General features: G+C 42.0%; 2 protein-coding genes across 2 annotated transcripts in view; one reads left to right on the top strand and one right to left on the bottom strand.

Moving 5' to 3' along the window:
• The window catches only part of LRTM1 (leucine rich repeats and transmembrane domains 1), a 45,449-nt gene extending 35,213 nt beyond the window's left edge, over window positions 1–10,236 (bottom strand). Inside the window, exons 1-3 of the mRNA XM_068982266.1 lie at window positions 10,207–10,236; window positions 5,887–6,003; window positions 4,830–4,861 (exon numbers count right to left, since the gene is read on the bottom strand). Coding sequence (XP_068838367.1) covers window positions 4,830–4,861; window positions 5,887–6,003; window positions 10,207–10,236 — 179 coding nt within the window. The remainder of the gene's footprint in view (window positions 1–4,829; window positions 4,862–5,886; window positions 6,004–10,206) is intronic.
• CACNA2D3 (calcium voltage-gated channel auxiliary subunit alpha2delta 3) overlaps window positions 1–24,611 on the top strand; it is an 875,864-nt gene that overhangs the window by 774,509 nt on the left and 76,744 nt on the right. Inside the window, exons 28-31 of the mRNA XM_068982393.1 lie at window positions 12,532–12,593; window positions 13,742–13,786; window positions 19,903–19,965; window positions 23,407–23,477. Coding sequence (XP_068838494.1) covers window positions 12,532–12,593; window positions 13,742–13,786; window positions 19,903–19,965; window positions 23,407–23,477 — 241 coding nt within the window. The remainder of the gene's footprint in view (window positions 1–12,531; window positions 12,594–13,741; window positions 13,787–19,902; window positions 19,966–23,406; window positions 23,478–24,611) is intronic.

The following is a 24,611-nucleotide window of genomic DNA, read 5'->3' as shown; positions in this document are numbered from 1 at the left end:
GCTTATTCTGTTTGGAACTTTGCATGTGGCCTAAAATGCTTTCCCCACCCTCACCAGGTCACTAGATTTTCACCCTATAGGTTCTCCCTCTTAATTGAGTACTTCCCTAATACTGTCTTCTGTAATTCCAAGACATGCGTAGTGAGCAGAGAAACGTGTTTCATGACATAATTCATTTACAAGCAAAATCAAAACATGCTGAAATTCACCAAGCTGAAATGATGGACCCTTGAGATTGAAAAGGTGGATGGTATCTGGCAAGACACAGATGAAGTTTACGTGACAGTGCAAAAACTCAAGTTTCCAGGCTTCACTCAGTCAGGAGAGATTAGAAACAAGAGTACACCTCACCATCTGATCCCAGGTGCTGCTTTCTCTGTGGAAGTCCCTCATCTCTCACCTGGTTGGATGAATGCTACCAACACCTAACCAGTCTCTTACACAAACCATAGAGCCCACCTTCCTCACCTGAATATATGTCCTAAGCACAGATCTGTTCACATCTCATGCCCATCCTTTTATGAGAAGCTATTCATGGGTCTTCATTTCCCTCAGAACAGAGCCAAAGATACCTGGATGGCAGAGGTAGGTCTCCTAGGAGAGAAAAGTGTCTGAAAATAGTTGATGTCACCATCAGCACAGCATCAACCCAACTGCTTGTTCGTACTTTTGACTTGTATCATAAGTACCTACCTGGGCTGGGTGCTTCTCCAGATACAAAGAATAAAGATGTAAACAAACAATCTCTACCCTCCAGGAGCTTAACACTAGCCAGTTAGAAATAAAACACAATAAATAATACATAATATAATTTAATGCCAAATATACATTAATGCTTTGGCCAAAATAAAGTCAGTTTGACTGTTGACAGGAAGACCATCAGAAGAGTCCATGGACCAAGCTACATCAGCCTTATTCCCTATTTCAGGAAGATCACCTTTCTAACAGGGTCTTACTGGTATCCCAGAAAGGGAAGTCGGGCAGGTGATAGGGTTCTGGAGGCTGGGTGGGTCTCTCAGTGTGGGGATCTGATTGGGACTGGGTTAATTTAAGAATGGTGTACCTCTCAAGTCTTGATAAATCAAAAAAGTTGTTTGATAAGTGAGCAGTTTCCCTAGTTGAGCCCTCTCTTGTTCTTAATCAGTCTGTTGTTGAGATGAGCTGATTTAGGGGAAGTTCTCAAGTAAATCATGAAGTAGATTTACTGGTTTATAGCCTTATCTTTCTGGTCAAGAATTTTCTGAAGTAAACAGTAAAATCATGAAAGTCTCATTGATGGAGGCGACTTTGGTTTCCGGTCCTGATATTTCTCTGCAGAATGCAAGCTATCTCAGCGTTCTCAGGTCTAAACTTGCAACAGAGGCCACCCCAGGTCATTGCCTGGGATGTGCCATGTGACCCTCAGTGTAGGGTTGCCAGATTTAGCAAATCAGAAATATTTTATCTGGTAACCCTATCGGAGTGCTGTGAATTTTTCAGTGAATTGTCTATGTATTATATTTAGATTCTCAGTTTCTCACGCAGCATTAGAATAACTAGCATTATCCAGAAGATATTCCCACAGGGCATCAGCTGAACTGAGTTGAGCTGCTCCCTTGACACCAGCACAGGGTGGGCTCTGATTCACCACAGTTCCCACCCAGTCCTGAAGGGATCTGAGTTTTAGGGGGTCTGGAATGGACTTGAGCTTCCTAAGATGAGCTTGGTGTGCTGGGATGTGTCTCTTTCCTTCTCTGTGCCCTAAAACATGAGCTGGAGAATCTGAGTAATTGGACACTTCCCCCCCAGCTCCATGAACCATCCATGTGGATTTTTTTTTTTATTGCCATCTAACTAATTTATAATATTGTGTTAATTTCAGGTGAATAGCAAAGTGATTCAGTTATATATATTTCTTTTCAGATTATTTTCCATTGTAGTTTACTGCAAGATATTGAGCGTAATTCCTGTGCTATACAGTAAATCCTTGTTGCTTATTTAATCTATATTTAGTAGTTTGTATCTGTTAATCCCATGCTCCTATTTTATCCCTCCCTGTCTCCCCTTCCTCTTTGGTAATCATAAGTTTATTTCCTGTGTCTGTGAGTCTGTTTATGTTTTGTCTATAGATTTGTATTACTTTTTAGATTCTACTAGAAAACTAGTATTAGTGATATCATATAATGTTTGTCTTTTGCTGTTTGACTGAGTTCAGTTAGTATGATATTCTCTTGGTCCATCCATGTTGCTGCAAATGGTAATGTTTTGTTCTTTTTGTGACTAGTAGTCCATTGCATGTATGTATGTGTGTGTGTATGTGTATATATACACACACACCACATCTTCTTAAACCAATCCTCTGTTGAGGGGACTGGATTGTTTCTATATCTTAACTATTGTAAATAGTGCTGTTATGAACATTGGCATGCATGTATCTTTTCAAATTAATGTTTTCTTTTTTGTCCATATGTATACCCAGGAGTAGAATTTCTGGATTATATGGTAGCTCTATTTTTAGCTTTTTAAGGAGCCTCCATGGTGGCTGCACCAATTTACATTCCCATATGGCTGTTTTAGTGCTGCTTTGCATTAAATACAGTCATCAACATCCAGGTCAGAGGTGTTTGGCAAATATCTGTGACCATTCTATTATGGGTTTTGAAATGTTTGGAAATCTGACCCCTGATTTTGTTATAATCTCTTTGGTAACTGTTATTAGGTGGTGACCTAATAAGAAATTATTAACTAGGGAGCTATAATTTGGAAACTTATAATTTTCTTAATGGACATTGATTTGTGTAACCCTGATTAAAATACAATGAAGCCTGAGGCTTAAATGTTTTATTCTGAAAGTTTGAGAGGATGGGAATTGACTTTAAAAATGTATTGGCTTGAAAACCTTATTGAAATAATATTATTCAAAGAGTTTTGTGAGCATAAAATGATCTGACAAAAACTATTTGATGCCAGCTCCAGTGGCCTTAGAAAGCTAAGGGAATATAGGTTTCTTTAGATGAGGTCTGGAAAAATGCTTCCAGATTACCTCAGGGGTGAAAAGAAAATTATTATTCCATTCCACGGCCCTGCTAATTCTTTTCAACATTGATTCTGTCAAGTAATTAGAATCTAAATGGAGGAAACATTCATAATTGTCATTTATTATACTTTACTGAAGGTGACTGCTCCCAAGAAGCTCTGACAGGACAAAAACAAAGTGATTACGAAAGAAATGTGTAGGCGAAAGGATCAGGCCTTCCTACACACATTCCCAGAAGTCAGTCACGGACAGTGGGTGGGGACGGTTCCAGAAGAAAATAGGCCTCTGCAGCTATGAGTCTTCAAAGACAGTCTTTTGCTATCGCGTTGTCAATCGAGTGATAATGAGTCCTGTTTCCCCTCCCTCTCTCTCACCACAGGCATACATCATGTAGTTCTTTGTTACTTAAAAGCATGTATTCGAAAGATTGCCCCCCTCCACCCCAGCACCACAGCGTGTACTTCAGAAGTGAAATATGCAGTCGGTTAGGGGTCATATTTAAAATACCTCCTCCCCTTTTACCATTGTGTTTCTTCACTTGGCATAGGCTAAAATGTGAGGTGTGTCTGCTGCTGTGAGAATGTGTTTCCCCCCTAATTTCTGAAAGAAAACCATACCTTGGAGATTAATGTTTGGGCTTTATCAAGATTATAATAAACAAATATGGCTTTGATCTAAATATTTTTCAAAAGATTGTTGCTGATCGTTCTTGGTTCCCTATAATCTTATAAGAAAGCCTTTAGGCTTGCCAGTCTGACACCCAGGGGGACATAAATGCAGCTGCCTTTTCTTCCCCCTCATTTCCACGAGAATACTCTGTTCTCAGTTTCGCCCAAATTAGTCCCAGGATTTCAGTTGTCTTTTTTGTCCAACATTCCATCATGCAATTCATTAAAATCTTCACATGAAATATTTAACAGATGAGTTATGTCATAATTCACATTACAGTTTTAAATGGTTATTCATGTGGTAAGTCATTTATCCTGGATATTAGCAGACCCCTGGAATGGGCTTGTGTTTGATGTAAGCAAGGTTAGGGTTCTTTTCCTCAACATTGCAGGACAGTGGCCTTTTTCCAAACCCCCACTTAATCATGAAATATTCCAAAAAAATGACATTCAGATTCATTGTTAGTTCTACTTGCAATTAACTATTTTGAAAACAAACAGAAGAAAACATTTAAACAAATGTGGCTTGGCTAACATCTATGACAGTTGACGGTTAATTGAGGCAAGTTTTAATCCAAATGTGCCATGCCTTGTTACTGTTGCTGCTAGCAATCATTGCTGTGGGGCACAAAGGAAGGAGAAATCAGGGACTCTGTCAGAGGGGGGCTGAGGACAAAGTGTAAGAAGAGCCACTGCCCTGCTTGAGGAATACGACCAGTAAGGAGCTCTTTTTCTGGTTGAGAGAATGTATGGCCAGTATTTACTTGTAGAATTTGGGTTTTAAGAAAACTTGTTTCACTCCCAAGTGATGAAATACAGAGGAAATCCTTAGCACATATTTATTAACTTATTCGAGTTTTATTTTCCCTAATAAGAATACAGTTTTTTACCATATCTCTACCCATGGATTGGAATCGGTTAGGAGAAAACACTCCTGTGTGTGGGCCAAGCCAGCCCAGGAAAGCTCTGGAACCTGATGTTCTGCCTGAACACCGGGATGAAATGACTGGCCCCATGCTGCCAGCAGCAGCAATTCACTTGGGAAACTTTGTGGCCAGGTAACCTGGCTGAAGAGCAAATGGAGCGGACAGTGACAGTGTCGGGGACAGTCACTCTTTTGGATTCTGTATGCTGATCTAGCTAACCTTGTCCTGCGAATGCACGAGTAATCGCAGTTCTAAAAAGGGAGAGTGACAGGATTTGAAGAGTGGAGTATATCTTTCATTAATCCTGAAGGGAAAAAATACATTTCAGGCTTGCTCAGCTGAAAAAGAATCCTTGGTTTCTGTTTTTTGCTTCTTTTTGCCAGTGCTCACATGGTCCTCCCCTTCACCCTCCACAAATGTATTATAATTTTGTAGACTGTTTACCCCCTAACATTACATCTTCAGGGACCTTGGTAGTTGTAGACAATCTGCATTTATTGTGGTTGAATTTTCTATTGAGTATCAATATATTGGGGTGAAAAGTGTACTTGATGATGAAATACACACATAAAGCATTAAAACTAGGACTCAATCATCATATGAATGTTGACAACACCGTCAAACCTTTAGAGTTTTGATACATGTAATTTTATTTTGTATTATTTATCCCCATCCCACAAAAGTCTGGTTCATGTGACTTTCTTTGTAGAGACAGAGAAGTGAAGTGATGTACCCGAGGGTACTTAGCTGTCTTAGAAGCAGGGTTCACAACCAGAGCTCTTGGTAGATATTTTCCTGGTTATAATTTGTTGATGGCAGTAGGATTATTTTTCTGTCTCCTGGATTTGTATGTGAATATATCACATGGCTGGGGAACTGGGCAAATGGAGGTAGGGGTGTTTATGTGAGCTTGCATGCCAGGCATGGTGAGCACTGTTTTACAAACCGGATTTGTGCTCTTAGGAGTATGTTGCAAGTTGAGGCCAAGCCCACAGAAAATTATTTCTAAATGAATACAATATGAAAAAGTTATTTTATTTCTAATTTTACATGTAACATTGTTCTTTGGTGGATCTCGGATTACACTTGAATGCATGTCTGTTAACCTGATATGAGATGCATGCATGATTTCATCTTGAATGCATTTGAATATAATAGCACTGGAAATGTAATTTGTATTCTCAAATTTTATAAAGCAAAATAAATAAATCTTGGGGGTGGTAGCGACAGTGAGCGTATTGCATGGATTTCTTTGGGCTTCTCTCAAACTAATTACCAGCTTCCCTTGCAAATCCAGGTCTTCTCGCACGGGCAGGTCTATATGCTCTAGAGCCTTCATACAGAAGTCATCCTCTTTTCTTCCACCTCCAGGGAGTGGGTAGCTTGGACAGATCTGTGGGGAACGTTATGTTTAATTCTCAAGGGACACCAGTCTTCAGTTCCTCTACTGTGTTCCTGTTATCAGTGATGACTGTCCAGTTAAACTCTCTGAGGTGATGAATATGTTCTGGGTCTGTTGGGTCCAGTACAGTAGACACTAGCCTCCTGTGGCTATTTAGCACTTGAAATGTGACTAATGCATCTTAGGAACTAAATTATTAATTTTATTTAATTTTTATTTAAATAGCTACATGTAGCTGGTGGCCACCAATTTGGACAATGTAGGACTAGAGGCCTTGAGGTCAGCTCTTGGTCCCAGTTCCAGGGTACTAACCACTGACTGAAAAGCCTCTTGATTAGAGTAAAAGAGGAGAGTGATAAAGCTGGCTTCAAACTCTATATTCCAAAAATGAAGATCATGGCATCCAGTCCCATCACTTCATGGCAAATAGATGGGGAATAAGTGGAAACGTTAACAGTTTTTATTTTCTTGGGCTCCAAAATCACTGGATGGTGACCACAACCATGAAGTTAAACGACACTTTTTCCTTGGAAAGAAAGCTATGACAAACCTAGACAGTATGTTAAAAAGCAGAGACATCATTTTGCCGACAAAGGTCCGTATATTCAAAGCTGTAGTTTTCCCAGTAGTCATGTACAGATGTGAGAGTTGGACCATAAAGAAAGCTGAGCGTTGAAGAATTGATGCTTTTGAACTGTGATGTTGGCGAGAGACTCTTGAGAGCCCCTGTGACTGCAAGGAGATCAAACCAGTCAGTCCTAAAGGAAATCAACCCTGAATATGTATTGGAAGGACTGATGCTGAAGCTGAAACTCCAATACTTGGCCACCTGATGTGAAGAGCCAACTCATTGGAAAAGACTCTGATGCTGGGAAACAGAAGGCAGGAGGAGAAGGAGGCAACAGAGGATGAGATGGTTGGATGGCTTCACTGACTCAGTGGACATGAATTTAATCAAACTTCGAGAGACCATGAAGGACAGGGAAGCCTGGCATGCTACAGTCCATGGCGTTGCAAAGAGCCAGACACGACTTAGTGATTGAACAACAGTCACTGACATTCTGCAAATGAAGTGCCTGTATGTTTGGGTATTTGAATGATGCTCTGTGCTCTTGTCTGTCAGCTCTGAACATCCTGAAGTGTGAACCTTTCTTCAGTGATTTGACCGCCCTCCCCAGGCCTCCATCCCTGGCTGATGCATCTCTCATGTCTTCATTGCAATCCATTGACCACCTAGCTCGTACCTGATTTCTGAAAAACATGGGAGGAAGAGAGGGAGGGGAAGAATAGAAAGGATGTTAGAAAGTTGAGGAAAAAAGAAGACTGAATGGAAAGGTTACACGGAAGCTCTGTAGTCTGTATTGCTAAGCTGAAAATGAGTACTCAGGTGTTCTTTAGAGTATTGAGGTGCGTTAAGGAATAGTAACTGACTAATTGAAGCCAAATTATGAAATGTCAGTGCTCTCAATGCATGAATATTTCACGTGAAAAGTTCTGAGGCTCTTTGGGGTGGCATTTCTCGTAAAAATGACTTTGCTATTTTGTTGATTTCCAAAGACCATCCCAGTATCTTAGGGTCATTGTCCTAGGAAACTTACACAATACTAGGGTGCTGGGAAGGATCTTAAGGAACACTTTTTTCCTAGGTCTGTTCTGCCCTGAGAGGTGATTAAGGAACCACCAGATGCTGCTATGGAAAGGGAACTCTGTCTCCATCCTTGTGTTGAAAGTTCCTGATAGGGAACCATGGAGCCTTTGCAATCAGATGGAAGTTACGAGCACCATGAATTCTAGGAAAAATATGTTGATGATTTTCTGGACTGTCTAAATAATTTCAAACTCCAGGAATGGTGTTTTAATTTTCTGTATTCTCTTTGGAACTTGGGTTTCGCTAAAATCGTTCCAGTCCTTGTTTTTCTTGTTAAATTAGCAAGATTGACTTGAATCAGAATATACCGTTATGGCTTGAAATGTTGAAAGAACAGGATAGATGGGCGTGAAAAATATCTCAGGTTCCATTTAGGATGTGTGAGGGTGGAGGAAGAGGGAGGGGACTTGCTAAAATAATGATGATTCCTTTTTTTCTGTTAAAAGTTGAAAAAAGGAAAAAAAAAGAACAAAAAAATGAAAATAGAAGAATCTAAATTTATGTTTGTGAAAGCTTATATTTGTTTTTCTGAATAAAATTGGCATGGGATGCCCTTAAGCATTTCTGTTTGTGATGGGGAATTTTTATTCTGGTTTTTAAAGGGTGTTTTGGTGTTTGTTTGCTTGTCGTTTTTTGCTTTAAATCAGTTTGTACTTAAATAACTAGCCGGATGCACCCAGTGGCTGTGGCTGCGTAACTCAGTTTATCTCACTCTCATCTCCCACTGTCCAGGTCATTTCCCTAGGACTTCTTGTTCAAGGCTTTCATTGTGGACTTTCTAAAATATGGATCTGAGGTCCTTTCACTTATCTACTGAAATATCTTTAATGGCTCTTCAGGCCCTAAAGCAGGTGCCAGCAAACTTTTTCTGTAAATGACCAAATAGTAAGCATTTTAGGCTATGTTGGCTATTCAGCCCCTGTTGCAACCACTCAATGCTGCCATTATACTAGACAGTATACAAACAAATAAGGCTGTCTGTGTTCCAATAAAGCTTTATTGACAAAAAGAGATGAATTTGGCCCTTGGGCCAACTCCTGACCTACAGGGTACTCTTCAGGTTTGTTGGCCTGACATTCAAGGACATTTTCCATTTGAACTCAGCCTGCACAACCAAGTTCCCCACTCCCATTCTTTGAAGCTTCAGAAGACAGTATGGTCTTTTAAAAGCCTCCACCCTTTGCCTGTGCTGTTTCTGCACTTGAGTCTCATCTTTCCTCTGTTTTTTTCCTATGAGTCAGATTTCCATGCCTTATCTGATACAAAGTTCTTGTCAACTCCTCCAGGCCAAGTCTGCCCCATTCTCTATGCTCCACAGTTCTCTGTGTAAGCCTCTGATGTTGCTTTTACCACGTGACTACTCCCCAGGTAGACTCTGAGGGAGTGTGTGGTCTCATTCCCCTTATTACTCAGCTTAGATCTTGGTGTAAAGGCCACTGAACAAATGGTCATGAAGTTGGCCCACCCATGGGCTTGTGCATCTCTTAATCCAAGAGACATATATTAACTTGTAGGTGAACAAACTACAAACTAAGAAGTGGGAAACCATGGGCCAGAGTTGCTGGAGGGGGCAACAAAAACACAGCCAGGGCAAAACAGTGCAGATGCATTGTAGTCAGGACTGCCTGGAAGTCCTTTGGCATCGACCTCATGGCCCAGACAGGGAGTGAATGAGGAGTGAGGGAAGCAGTGTCTAGTTTAGGGCATCAGGACCAGGGAGAGGATGCAGCCTGCTGGAGGGAGATCAGAGAGAGGCAGCACGCATGATTAATGGGATGGAGGGACTGACTCATGAGGCAAGATTAAAGCACTCTGAGGAGCTGGGGTGCAGACCGAAAGGGGCAGATGATAGCAGGCTGCAAGTATGTGAGATGGATAAACACCCAGGAGGGAGCAGCTCGCTTCATTAGAGAGGTGAAAATGGGGCCTCCCTCAGAGAATGGGAAGGGTGCTCAGAAAGAGCACGGGTGACTGACAGGGGAACTCAGTAGACGATGGGTGGGCCAGGGGCAGCTCTGGGTTGCTCGGACTAGAAACATCATGGAAAGGTCACCATGCGGTGACTCTTTCAGGGAAGCCTCTGCTTTTATCCTGTGGAGTCTCGAAGCCTGCTGTGACTGCTGACCTGGGCCTGCGAAAATATTAAGTACCAGTCATTGAATGTTTCAACAGTCCTGAGGCCTTCTGCATGGAAGTCAGCCTTCTGCCATCCCTCCCTATCTTTAGTAGAAACAGAGATACTTGGTCCAAGCCCCTTCTTAAATCCAGGGCACACTCTCACCCCTGCCTGCTGGTGGATCTGACCAGAAACCCAGCCAGCACCTTGATTTACAGCTTCCTCAGTTGGCTCATCTCCAATAGGGATATGGCTTGTCAGGCATTTTGGAAGACAAGATTCATTTGAAACTGCAGTGACTATCTTCAGGCTTCAATATCAGCTTCCTACAGGTATTCTCTGAGATTTTCTCCAGAGTTAGGAAGAGCAGTTTCTGCTGTAGTCTGACCAGATGGCCCATATTGTGGTAGTTCCTCCATGGACAACTTACTCCCTTTAGCAAGACCTGTAGAGTAACCATGCTTGATTTGACTGCACATTCAAATCACTTGGGGTGCTTTTTAAAAATAGCTGTGCCTAGACTCCACTCCCAGGAATTCTGATTTAAATGCTTTTACTGTGGGTGGTGCGGGGCAGAGGGTGGGGGTTGCTTCCCTGGTGGCTCAGATGTTAGAGAATCCACCTGCAATGCAAGAGAACGGAGTTTGATTCCTGGGTCGGGGCGATCTCCTGAAGAAGAGAATGGCAACCCACTCCTGTATTCTTGCCTGGAGGATTCCATGGACAGAGGAGTCTAGTGGGCTACAGTCCATAGCGTTGCAAAGAGTCAGACATGACTGAGTGACTAACACTTTCACTTTTTTTTTTCACTGTGGAGGGGGAGGGCACCAGGCATCAGAGCATTTTCTTTAAGTTCCCCATATGGTTCTACTGTGTTGAGAACTTCCACGGAAACACCTTTATTTGGGTGTGATTATAATTTACACTGATGTTACTCTTCTATCTGTCTAGCTAGCTAGGTACTGACTATGCTATCACCTGAACAGTTTTTCTAAAAAAGCAAGCATTTACCAATGGGCTATCTATGTGCTTGGCCCCTTGCTGGAGGCAGGGATCCAGTGGGGAACAAGAACGTGTCCCTGTCCCTGGAGAGCTTATGGTCCAGAAGATGGTGGTCACTTAAGGCAAAGCAGGATGAACCCAGAGTACTGACGTGGTACCTTTCAGAGAATTCCATTCTATGTGTTGCAGCTATGCTTAACTTGAAATTCTAAGTGCAAAGATAGATGAGTCTCTCTAAGTGTACCTGTCATAGTTAACTATGACTCTCAGGTCTTGCTTCAACGATTTGTTTAGGAAGTAGAAATGCACTTGGTAGTAATAAGGGTAACAACCCAAGGTCTTCATGAATCTTCAAGTTCCTGAAGCCAGCACAGCCATGTTTTCCAAAGGTGGGAGGTGTTAGGGGGCATCTAACAGGGTGGCAAGATAAAAGTATATGAGTGAACTTTGGCGGGGCGGGGGGGGTTTGGTAATCATGTATGTCTTTTACTAGATGTCATTATGTGGATTGAAGTTCCTGTAGGTGTGTCAGCAAAAGAAAACAGTGTGGAAAGGTAAATAACAATGCTGTGATGGTGATGATTTAGTGGCTAAGTCATGTACAACTCTTGAGACCCCATGGACTGTAACCCTTTGGGCTTTTCTCTCCAGGGATTTTTCAGGCAAGAGTACTGGAGTGGGTTGCCATTTCCTTCTCCAGGGGTTTTTCCTGACCCAGGAATAAAACCCAGGTGTCCTGTGTTGCAAGCAGATTCTTTACTGACTGAACCACCAGGGAAGCCATGGTGGTATGCAGATATGGCAAAAACTGGGAAGATTATGGGCATGGATTGAAGTTTGCATAACTGCCCAGGGCTAAATGGTGCCCCTTGTGGGGAGTATAGTGTTTCTAGCACAATCTCATTTTTTCTTGCCATCTCCTCTGAAGTTTTTTCGCCATCTGATGAGCTTTTTTCCCTGACTTGAATACTTTTTCTAATGGTTTTAAGAGTTCCTTTGCCTTGACTTCATAGAGAGAAATACTGTGAGCTTGTTCATGGCATAGTTCTGAGGTTCCCTCGAATTCTCCTTCCCAGAATTTCAAAGCACTTTCTTAACCTCTTCCATTTCTGTACCTTTCTCTCACTGGAAGTAGCTTTCACTCTTGCTTTAGGGAACTTTTCACAGACAAGCAAAGAACTATATAATTCCACAGAGTTCCTGGGGAGAGAAGATCATTGAGACGTGGATACTGGGGGCCAGTTAAACTAAGTCACATCATGACCAAGTGACTCACTTCCAAACATCAACCCATGACAAGTAACTTTTCAAATTTCATATCTCAAAACACTTGCAGAATATACATTTAGGTACACAAGTTTATGCATTAATGACAGAAACAGAAACTCTGAAAAAACCATGATCTTCTGAATATCCTTTTCATTTCTATTCCTATTTTCAGCTGTGCTGGGGAGAGTGTTGACCACAAGTGTATGAATTTTAGAAACACTCAAGTAACATCTCTCCAAAGAGCCATATGCACTGTGCTCAGTTTGTCCTGTCAAAGTTATATGAGTGTAGGTAACCTTGAGAATTCCTTACCTGAACAATAAAATGTCTTAGTTGTATGCTTCACTGTAAATTTAGTTTTTAAGTGTTCTTATCTGATATGCTTACATCAGCATGTTGCCTTGACAGATAATTTTCTATGATAATCTTAAATAATTGTGTAAAGAGATCTCTAATGCCTTGTTTTATTTATAATTTGTCCCAGCTGTAGGCATTCAGATGAAACTTGAATTTTTCCAAAGGAAGTTCTGGACTGCCAGCAGACAGGTAAGTTATAATCAGCATGTTGAAGCATTAGCAACACTGTTATTATACAGGTGTTCACATTTGAGTACCCAGAGACTAAAAGTGCCAGATTTCCGATGAATGTTTGTAAAATGAACTGCTGGGCTGCTCAGGTTACCTTTCATTTCAGTGCAAAATAAAGGACTGACAGCATGTTAGACACCACATGCTGAGAAAGCAGAGAATTTGCTCCTGAAAACAGCTGTAATTGTGAGATCAAAATAGTGACTGCCTTAAAGAGAAATTTTTCTTCTAAACATCAAGGACTTTTGTGAATTTGCATAGTGACTTTTAAAAAATCTTATGATGCCCAATTATTTGTGAATCTCTTTATTTCGTTTTTGAAGGATTCTGCATAGCTGGGTTATACTAAGCATGCATCTGCTTTCTTTGGCGAGGGCTTCTCTGCCTTGGATAATCTGGGAACAGTCTTTACTTGCACTGTGTATTCTATACCAAGTGATATCAGTGGTGTTTGTTCAGTAACGCAGCAGGAATGGCAACACAGAAGACGTTTCCATCTGTCCAAGTCTATATGTTGAGATGGTATACAGTTTCTCAAATGAAAATACTTTAGGAATTTATGCATCAAGAACACAGAAGTTTTTAAAAAGTCAGTGGGAAATAATTTAAAATGAAATAAATAATTATATTTCTTGTTACTGAAAGATTTGAGGTCTTAAAAAGATATCACTATTGAATAAAGCATAAATTAACATGGACAACATAAATTAAAATGAAAAAGAACCAGGTTACTCCTAAGTTGTCTTTTTTAAAAATTCTTCATTGAATTTGTTGCAGTATTTCTCTGCTTTATGTTTTGGTGTTTTGGCTGCAAGGCATGTGAGGTTTTAGCTCCCCACCCAGGGATCGAACTCACAATCCCTGCATTGGAAGGCGAAGTCTTAACCACTGGACTGCCAAGAAAGTCCCCCAAATTAGCTTTTATATTAGTGTCTGGGGCTGGTACTCATCCTAGAGAGGATGGGCAGATTCATCCTGGAGCATTCCCTTTGGATGAAACAGGCTAGGACTTTGATGGACTGTCCTTCAGTAACCAGGTGGCAGCCTTAGCAGATGCTGGTGTGTCCAAATGACATGTTTCCTTTTGTTTCCGCCTCACCTCACAGTGCGCCTCTCTGGATGGTAAATGCTCTATCAGCTGTGACGATGAGGTATGATGGTCTCCTGGGCCTGTGTCTGCTCTGATCAAGTTTGGGCCGGTTGGGGGCGGTGGCTGAATGACTGAGGGTGCTTTCTCACAGGGAGACTGTCTCACAGAGCCAGTTTTAAGAGATTGCATATGAACTAGTCTCCAAAAACCCAAGGACATTTGCTTTGTTTCTTTCTCTTTCTTCTCCCAATCAGATAGTTTTGGAGAGCTGGGGAAGTATGATTTAAATGTCCCACGAACAGCACTGTTGGGATTTTGGCATTTTATAGAACACAATACAAATTACTGACATTTGAAACTCTCACTACAATTCTCAGAGTTTTCTACCAATGTGGTACCTCTTTTCATCTTCTTAACCACCTAGTGAAATGGATTGGAATATATGTCCCACTTTGCAAAGGGGGAAACTGAGCATCAGGTAAATTAAATGTCTTGCTTAATTTCATGTAATAAAGAAGCTTAAAAATCTAAGCGTTGAAAACTCAGCATGCTGCATTCTAGCATACTGCTTCCCTTCTGCAACTCCCTTTCCCTCCCTTCTTTCTTTCTCCTTATCTCACTCCCTCAGTCTTGGGAGGACAAATTTGAATTCCACACATGAGCGGTAGAATAAAAAAGATATACCACTGTCCCAAGTTTGACCATCAGATTTAAGTTTTTATAGCATCCAGTCCCATGTACCTTCTGCCCCACATCTTAGATCAACCACATGTGAAATAGCATTTCACCTTGGCTCAGGCAGCCTTCTCTGAGTCAGCCAAACCATTAGTCAATACATAAAGTGGAGCTTATAAATGATCACTCATTTTCATTCCTTCTAGTTACCACAGGGATTAAATAAATCCTAACCAAACATAATTCCAACACAGAAAATATGGATTAGAAGTATATTTCAAAAAATAGGCAAACAAAAAGGCAAGTAAAGAAATATAAAAGAGCGAGTATAGGGTGAAGGTAAAGTACAAAGCACTCAGTCCTTAAATATCGGGCAGTTAAAAAAATCGTAATAGCTGTATGAGTTACTACTATTCACAGAGTAAAAGCGAAAGCCCAACTTTTCCTGACCATTAGATCAAAAATAATTTTCCCAAAGGAAAGAGTCCCCTGTGAGGTTTTATGACCAGTACCCTTTCAGTAAGTTTGGGAATGCCATTCATAGGCTAGTCAAGTGGCTTCAAACCTCTCCTCTGTTTTTGAGGCGTTACTTGTCTTATTGTAATGCTCAGTTCAAGACAACACAGCTCAACAGTAGCATTGATTAATCAGTGTCACGAGGCCCTGTGTTAAGCTACTAACTCCACTTTGTGTTAAAAGAACGGAGGACAGTTGGTTGGTTAGTTGGGTGACTGAATGGATGGTTGGTGGGATTGATGGTGTTCAGGATAGCTGGTTGGTTGACTGACTGGTTTCTGGTTGATTGATTGGATGGACAAATAGTTGGTTGAACAATTTAATGAATAAAGTCAGAGGTGGTAATCTTCCTACAGCCTAACACTGCCTCTGTGCATCCTCATACATAAAAATAAGTGGAAAATGGATACCCACTTAGAGTTAGAAAAGTGCAATATATGTTAGTTGTTCTGTGAATGCTTTCACAGGTGGTCTAGCATAGCGGTTAAAGGTACAGGCTGTGGAGGCAAGAGTCGCTTCCACCTGTGGCTCTGAAAGTAATAAGCCTTGCGTTAGTTTCCCCAGCTATGCAATAGGGACAGAAACACCCCCAGAGTCATGGTGAGGATGAGTGAGATAATATATGGAAACTTTAGAGCACAGCTCTTGTCCTATGGCAAGCCCTCAATAGACATTAGCTATCATGAAAATGTCTGCAGACACATGTTTCCCCTAGAGTAGTGGTTCACTGAACCTAAAACCTCAGGTGGCAGCCACATGCACACTTGAGTCCCTTGGGCAGAGTAAGCACAAGGTAGGATACCTTCCTCACTACTAATATCTGCTTTAATAGCCTTGGGGATGGAGCCTCATTAAGATATCATTTTGAAGGTTCATGCCTTGAAAATTTCAGTGTGGCATAGGCTGGATCGCTGAACTTGATCTGATGCTCAAATATCCCCATTTTGCCCTTTAAAGCTATCATCCATTTCCCATTTTGACTCTAAAGTTTTGGCTTCAGGCACCTAGTTGACATAGTTTTAAAAGGAAAAGCCAGGCCCCTTTCCATCCTTTAAGCAGACTCTTTCCATGTGTCATTCCCTTTCATAGCTTTTAATTAAGTCTTTGAGACCATGTCCTTCCACTCCTCCAACTGCCCTCAAGTGATCAGGTCCCCATTAAAAACAGCTGTGGGGGCTCATTAAGTTCACGTGCCTCTGGCTTCTCTTCTCTACTGAAGACCTGGCACAACTCCCACACACTTATCAGACACACTTTGCCTCGGATCCGATCCAGTCCCTGTCTTGCCCTGCAGTGGCCTCCCTGGGCCCTTGACTTGAGTGTCCTGGGCTGCTGGGTGGAGTCAGTCTGGCCAGGTGTCTTCCAGGCTTATAGATACCTCTTCATGGAGGGCCTGGCCATGGGCCTAACTGAGGACTTTAAGGAGCTTCATTCCACCCCAGGGGACTGTTAACTTCAGAACCTGAGAGGCAGCCTCTCTCACACTAACTCCTCCCTTCAGGACCTATTTACTGAGCCCTCCTGACATCCCTGGTGCCTCCAGCCCCCGAGGAATCAATGGGATGCAGAGTCAGAGATGGACCCTGTCCTCCAGGAGCTAACTGGTTAGAAGGGCAGATGAGCACATGTGCTTATCAGCTGACTTGCCTCCACAACCTCTTGCTACAAACTGTGTGACAACTTCTGTCTCCAAAAAAGTCAATTTGCAGCATTAAGATACCTGTAAAGAGGGCACATAGTAGGTGCCAAATAGACACAAACATGATTCTTTGGGGACTCATAATGCACCTTGCACTATGCTCAACAATTTGTACTCACTGGCCTACTTAATCTTCTCTCTGAAATAGTTGTTGATGTCTCCATCATTCAGATAAGGAAACTGAGACTGGGAGTGTTAAAAGGCTTTTCTCAAAGTCATACTGGTTGCAAGTGTCCAACTCTCTGATTCTCAAGCTAGTATCTTAGCCTCAGAGCTAATACTACCTTCCAGGTAACACAAGCTTAGTGCTGATGTTTCTCACTTCCAAGTACTCTTCCTCCCCAGTTTTCCTTACTATCTGTGACGGCCCAATTACCATGGCCTGGTTTGGGGCTCTAACCTCAGGTATCTTACCTAACCTGCCTTTGTGACCTGAAGTCAGACTTCTCTGAGCAATACTGAGGCAACAAATAGTTGAAGACAGTTGCCTTTTTTGTCACCAGCTCTTTATTTCTGCATTTTTCAAACAACTTCATCTTCAGATGTTTTGTCACAGGTGGCTATGGAATGGATGCTTGCCATGTCTGTCAAACTTAAGAGTTCCTGGTTTGCCCAAGCCCTTCAGCCTGTCATTCTGCCCTTGTCACAAAGGGATGGGCAGACTCCTGAGAAGTTTGGCTTAATTTCGGGCAGAAGTAGCATAGTGAGAGAAAGCCGACAAAATATTTCTTCTGTTTCCTTTTATTGGAGGAGGGAGAATGGAGAAGGCAATTAACTACTGTAAAGAGACATAGAGAAAACAATTTATCCAGACTAGAATCTGGCTAATTCTACTCTGATTCTTTCATAACGCAGCACTCTGCTCACTTAACTTCAGGGGACTTACTCCATTCCACTGTACTTCCCAATAATTTAATCCAAGTAGTTGTTGGCAAGGAGATGTTTATGAAGTCATCACAGTGACTGTATATCCCTAATGTAACAATATTGCCTGTAATGAAAATTAAATGACACCTTTCAGATTAAGGGACCCAGTTCTACCTCAGTGATGCAACACCCTTGCAAGGTTGACAATATTTGTTGCGTACTGTCACTCCTGTTCCTTCCACACCGGATGACAGTGGAAACAGAGGTTGATACCTGAGAAGTGAGTCTCCTAATGCCCAGTCCAACGTGATTCCATGCAGTGCTGTCTATTATAAGGGGCATGAGGTCATCATTTCCAAGAAATGAGGGTGGGGAAAGAACCAAATATTTATGTCAAATTATGAAACATTTTATTGAAGCTTCATCTCTAAATAGAGTGGACATAGTGAAATATATTTATTTTACTTAACAAATTTAAACTTAATAAATTTATAACTGTAGTCATATCCTAATTCTATTAACAAACAACATGTTTGGTTTGGGAGTGGGGAGTATAATATTTTGGATAAAATTATAAAAATCAAAATATTTAATCTTTCACTTTATTTTTTATTTTCTCAAAGTGATCACAAGGGAGGTCAAATATAGTGGAGTTTAAGCAGTTTCCCCTGGAGATTCTCTTAATCTCTTCCTTTTGAAATCATTCTCTCTGGAAGCATCTTTCATGTTATTGGTGGTGATGTTTTGTCTTTTCTGAGTGTTTTATCTCTTATGGGTACTAATGTGTCAGTGGCTTCATGTGTGATTGGGGCTGATCTCCAGTATCACCCTCATGGACTTCAGGAAATATTGCCTCTTTCCCAAGATTTTCAGTTGCCTTGGGTTTGTCTTGTATTGTCTAATATTTGCAGAGAAAGACTGACCACAAAGTTATAGGTCTAATAGCAGTAATACCAATTGACTAGGGATATTTGATTAGGAATTTATTTTATAGTTAGGGATGGAGGGTAAGTTATGATGACTTTGGATTCTCTACACAATTGTAAGGATTTGGAAAGTCAATATAAGGAGGCCACTCCTATGCTCAGCAGGTAGTTTTATTGATTGAATGGAGGTTAACCTCCCTTTGCATCAAGGTCTATATCTCCAATTTGTCTCATATGATCCAATGAACTTAAAATTACATTTAAATCTGCACATACCTCGTGGCTGCCATGTTGGACAGCCGGGCTCTGAGAGTGCTGTGTCCTACAGAAGGGAGACATTTGTCAGGACTCCCAGCTGGACCAATGTAGTGTCCGTGCAGCCCAGAGCTTCTTTGAAGAACAAGAGTGTGGCCTTCATCTGGCCCCTTTGAATAACCGAGAGAAACTTGCTCACCAAAGGAGCCAGTTCTTTTCTGAAAGGTGCTAGCAAGGCTTTTAATTTCCTGCTGAATCTCCACCATTGCCTACTAATAAAGGATGCATCTTTCTAACTAGCTTACTGCTGTACTTTTGTGTCTCGCTAGAATCAACTCCGTGGATAAGTAAATGTCCCAGAAAAAAAAAAAAAATCCCTGCAGTGGCCTGGAGTTAGGCGACTTTAGCTCAGGGTAAAGATATGTTACAAATTAAATGTTGCAGTCGGTATGTAAAGCTGCAATAAATAGAAACTGAGTTACATCAAGGACGGAATTAAACCTTAAATTTAAACTCCACAGCACTGTAATTAAAACTTAGCCTGTAGCAAATCATTCACTTGAGATTAAAGTAGTGTGGGGGAAGCAGAGGTTTGGGCTTACCTTGCTACAATTTATAAGTCTGAGCTACCAAAAGCTAACAGCCCTGCCCCCAAATCCAGCTCCCAATTAAAAACACAGTTTGAAAACCTTTAGGAGGCCTGAGGGGCCCCTTTAACAGAAGTCTGCCCCTTCCCCCCTGCCTAAGTCTATGAACAAATTAAAAAATATTACCTGGTCCCCTGATGGTCTTCTGAGCTGACACGGTGTTTTCATTAATACATCATTAGAGTAATGGCATTGTGCTGTCGTTTTGCTTTCAAAACAGCCTGCACTTCAACCACTGTTAATACAGGTTCAGAGGCCTCTGGACACGACACTTTGTTCCTGGGAAATGTTATTCAGGTCATAGAAATTTTTAAAAAGGAAGACAAACTGTAATGAATAATTTTAAAATGCATTTTCTTTTTATCCCAATCTGGGATTTTCAAGGCTTGCTTAGTGTTTTAAGTTTATTTGTTAGTTTTGCAAAACAAGTGCTGGGGTAAGCTTAACTTTGGCCTTAACTCTAAGAGCCAGCTGGCATTTCCAGTTCCCCCAAAACAGCCTAAAATAGGTGACTCTCAGGTTGGAGTACATCATTGCATGTAAAAGCAGTCTGAGGACCCAAAGTTGAATCTGTGGTGTTTTTATTTTCTAGACTGTGAATTGTTACCTCATAGACAATAACGGATTTATTCTGGTATCTGAAGACTACACTCAGGTGAGTGAGGAATTTCTCCCTACTTACAGTAAGGATCCCAGACTGTGCTTGGGTCAAGGGAAGTGAAATATGGTGTTGAAACTTTGAGACAATGATCTGTATTTAAGAGGTAATAGCAGGAGATTATAAAACATTATTTCCACCCCTTGAAGAATGTCACAGCCTACTTCTCACCAGGCCCCAAAGAGATTTTACCTCCAGGGAGGAGAGGAGGGGTGCAGAGCCCAGGGTCTGCTCTCTTACACATAAAATGTTCCATTTATAGAACTCTTTACCTCAAGTATGGAGGTGCCTGAAAGAGTTCGGGTAATTTTAAGGAGGTTTCCTCCTTTTAATATTTTGATGTTTTATCTTTATATATAATTTATACATCCACACAAATATATGTATGTATGTATGTCAACATAATTATTCTTTATGGCTTTCTTTCTGGTTTTTCCTTTTTAAAAGTCAGTTATCTGAGTCCAAGGATTAACTTGGGTTCTCAACACTGAGGGCCAAGAATCCACATGTAGATGAAGAATGTTTTTCATTTGATCCAGCCGTGTGCAGTGTGGGGGCAGGAGGGAGGGATGGAAAGAAACCAAGCTAGGGTGCTCAACAAAGAAAGCTCCACTTTTATTTGGAAATCAAAGTAAGAGTTAAAATCAATAGCATTGTAATAGAGAAACATGAGTTTCTCCTTTAAAACTTGGTGCCTGAAAGCTTTCTCTGCAGTTAATGAAATTAGCATGTTAAAGTCAAATCCAAATCAGTTTAGCCATATGGTATAGGAAAGAAACACCAGAGGTGGAGGCAGATGGTTTCTGATGTGAGCTCTCTTCCTTAACTCGATTTGGGATATTGGGTACATCCCTTAACTCGCCGGGACTCCTGGTGGGTTCTATGAACGGAGGATGGTTGACTACAGAAGTCTTCTTCTGACTCTAATACTTGAGGATGCTAGCATTTGATGAGGTTTCATTTACATTATTTAAAATGTTTCAATAGCCAACAGTGTGATAGACCCATTAATGCCTAATAAATTAGTTAATTGTCCGTAAGTATGGCTCCTTAGGGTCTGAGCTCAGTGGCTTGTTAGTCTGTGAACTCTGGCTCCAGGTAACATGTGGAACTGTGCTTCGGCTTTCCCTCCTACCTGTGAGAATGTTGTGGGATTTTAAATGTGCCTTTGCTGCTGCTGCTGCTAAGTCACTTCAGCCGTGTCCGACTCTGTGCAGCCCCATAGACGGCAGGCCACCAGGCTCCCCCATCCCTGGGATTCTCCAGGCAAGAACACTGGAGTGGGTTGCCATTTCCTTCTCCAATGCATGAAAGTGAAAAGTCAAAGTGAAGTCGCTCAGTCGTGTCTGACTCTTCATGATCACGTGAACTGCAGCCTACCAGGCTCCTCCATCCATGGGATTTTTGAGGCATTTGGTCAATGGTAATCACATAGTTGAGACTCAGACTGCTCACACATGGTCTCCTCAGATGCTGGACGTCACTGCATGTTGAACAGTGGATGGACATTAGATAGGAAAGATAAGCACATGAGATGTGGTCAGTTTCTTGGGTGCAGGAATGGCCATAGGCCTATGGTAATGTGCCCCTGGGTCTGGGAGGAGTGAGAACCCAAATTAATCCCCTGTGAAAATGAGCTCTGTTGTCCTGCCATAATCATGGAGGGCTGAGATGAGAACCTGATCCTGGGGGGGACAACATGGCAGATGTCTTTAAGTGGTGAGTCTTGGACAAGCCAACACAATGAGCCACTGGAATAGTAGCCTCTCCTAAGCCACAGCCACTACATGTGGCCTCTGCTCCCTCCTTTACTCCTGGGTAGAATAGCCCATGGAGCCTGCCCTGCCTCAGCTTGTTTGATGTCTGGTTCCTGTACCCCTATTAGGTTAATTCTTCTTCATCTAACAACCAGTTCCATTGATACTGGCATATTTACACACAGCGAATGCACATGTCCTTCTCGCTCCCAACAGCAGCACATACCCACAGAGTTTGCCAAAAGTTCAAATTTCCCTGGAGTGAAAAAGGCAATGCTCAATCTTAAGTCAGTGAAATGTCATTTCCTTCTTTCCTCCTCTTTTCTGACTTTTTGGCAAAGCCTGTATGTGCCTTTCTGCCTGAAAACTCCTAAGAGCCTGCTTGAGGTCACACCATTACAAGGAAATTAGGATTAAATTAATACAAAGTCTATGGACTTTATGTAGGAGCTTCCCCAGTGGCTCAGCAGTGAAGAATCTGCCTGCCAGTGCAGGAGACACAGGTTCAATCTGTAGGTCAGGAAGATCCCCTGGAGAAGGAAATGGCACCCCACTCCAGTATTCTTGCTGGGAAAATCCCATAGGCAGAAAGCCTGGAAGGTGATAGTCTGTGGGGTTGCAAAGAGTTGGACATGAATGAGCACATAGACACATGTGGAATTTATGTGATTTGGGCTCTGAGTGTAATGCCCTCTACTCTCCGCCACATAAGACACAAATTCTGAGAGCACCCACAGTAGAGTTGGGGATTCTCTACTGGTCTGCACTGGCCCCTTCCAGTCTGTTGGCAGAGGAAGGCTGTTGGTCCAAGCTCTGTTCTGCCATATTGGATACATCTTCCCCCTTGGCTCCAGGAGTCTGGAGGGATGCCCGAGGATGTTAATCCTTCATTCCACCATTCAGAGTTTGCAAATCTCGGCCAACACCAAGAATTAGACTTGGAGAAGCATAAGCTTAGCACTGGGGGAGTGCCCTGAAGACAGTCCCAGAGCTGGAGTCAGCCATTGGGCCAAGCCTGATTGGCCAAGCCTTCTCTTCCCAGATCTGGACAGCTTTATTCTTGGTCAACATATTAGCTGCCTATGGACAAAATGAAGGTGCTCCTCAGAAAGTGACTTAGAGAAAGGATGTTTTCTCCACTGTAGGAAATTTATAGAGCCAATGAAGAAGACTGCTGTATATCCCTAAACAGTCATTTAGGAATTATAAACAGTTCTTTTTCTTACTGCCTAGGAAGCCCTTTCACAGTCTGTTTCTGTCTGTATGAAGTCGTGTTTTACTCCCAAGGAATTAAGAGCAGATTAATGCCTACTGCCTCCTTCCAAGAGTGTGTGTGCACGTGCTGCTACATGCGTGTGTATGTGCACATATGTGCACCCATGTGCATGTGTGTGTTATTTCTGGCACTTAGCACGTGTTATGCAATGCCACTCTTAGCTCACCCCCCACCCCTGCCATGTATTTGAAACATCCACATCTGCTTATTTGTTCGCCCTGTAATCCCATAACTTCTCATGACTATTAAGACCTTTTCCATGTTTATGTTAACAGTAGTCCTGAAAACCTCCTTTTGCCCTTGTCAGCTCCAGGACACAAACTGTGTCCATTTTTATCTCTTCTCTGGTATTTGGGCACATTATTTATCTACACTTCCTCTTGGGTCGTCTTTTCTTCCCCACAGACTGGAGACTTTTTTGGTGAGGTGGAGGGAGCTGTGATGAACAAATTGTTAACAATGGGCTCCTTTAAAAGGTAAGGATTTTACAGTTCCTTGCCCTACCCCCCGACCCCACCCCCCGAGAAAGGTTGCCTAAATAAAATAAAACAAACCAAGGTCAAATAAAGCAAGCCCAGACTTGACCCCATGGCTGTGTTCATGTTCCAGAAGATCTCCTGAAATTTGATGCCTTTTGCATGAGTGTTAAGAGTCTCAGAAACTCAGCTCACAATGCGTTCCCTGTTCCCCTAGCATAGCATTTACTAGAGGCTGGTCCTGAAGTCAGGGCCTGGACTGGAAGGAGATTATATTGGTCTGAAGCAAGTGATTGCAGAGAAGTAGGAAACATTTTCATCTGGTCAAAAAAGGAAGAGAGTGTCTTGTCTCACACTGACAAACTGGTGAAACTTGCTAGAAATGTGGAACTCAAAGATGGAAAGTGATGTTTCGAGACTTGATATAATTTTAGAAAATCAAGTAAAAATTCACAAAACATGCTCCCAGATGGAGGTAAGTTTAAATCTACTGCTAGAACACAGCCGAGAGGTTTCAGAATTCATGGTAGGGACCACTCAGTTGAGTTGCAAGGGCTCTTGTTGACTCTGAGTGAAGCGCACAGCCCTGTGTCCTTCATGGGCAGTCCAGCATACCTGTGGGAACACCAGAGCTGATGGGAAAGGACGGACGTCGCCCTACATGACCAGGATGCCGGGGATGTCCCCCCAGGAGTCAATTCTTCCTCGCCTCAGCCTCCCAGGGAGAGTGGTGGCCTCTGAAGTGGTACTTTCGTGGACATATTTGATGCTGTTAAATATATAATATCAGGAAATACAAGGATGGAACCCAGCTCGCCTGTGAGAACTATTGCACATAGGTTGCCAGTGGGAAAGACAGTCCCCAAGTTTATTACTCCCCTGCAGCTGAATGGACAGGAAGTGTTAGCTCAGGAAATCAGACTTTTAAGCTAGTCAATAAGACCAACTGAGTGCTGTGCTGAAAGCAGGGAATTCAAAAATGATGACCCAATTTTTGAGATTCTGTAGCTTGTTTGTGCCAGAAAGAGGGAAACAAGAAATGATATGTTAAAATGGCATAGCTCCAGCACTTCTGCAACCTCTGACACACTTGCTTTCCAGCCTGCCTGAGTGTTCACCCCTGCTAGATTCCCT

This window comes from Capricornis sumatraensis, chromosome 10 (assembly GCF_032405125.1).
Source record: "Capricornis sumatraensis isolate serow.1 chromosome 10, serow.2, whole genome shotgun sequence".
Lineage (NCBI taxonomy): Eukaryota > Metazoa > Chordata > Mammalia > Artiodactyla > Bovidae > Capricornis > Capricornis sumatraensis.
This window is presented reverse-complemented; position numbering and strand designations above follow the sequence as displayed.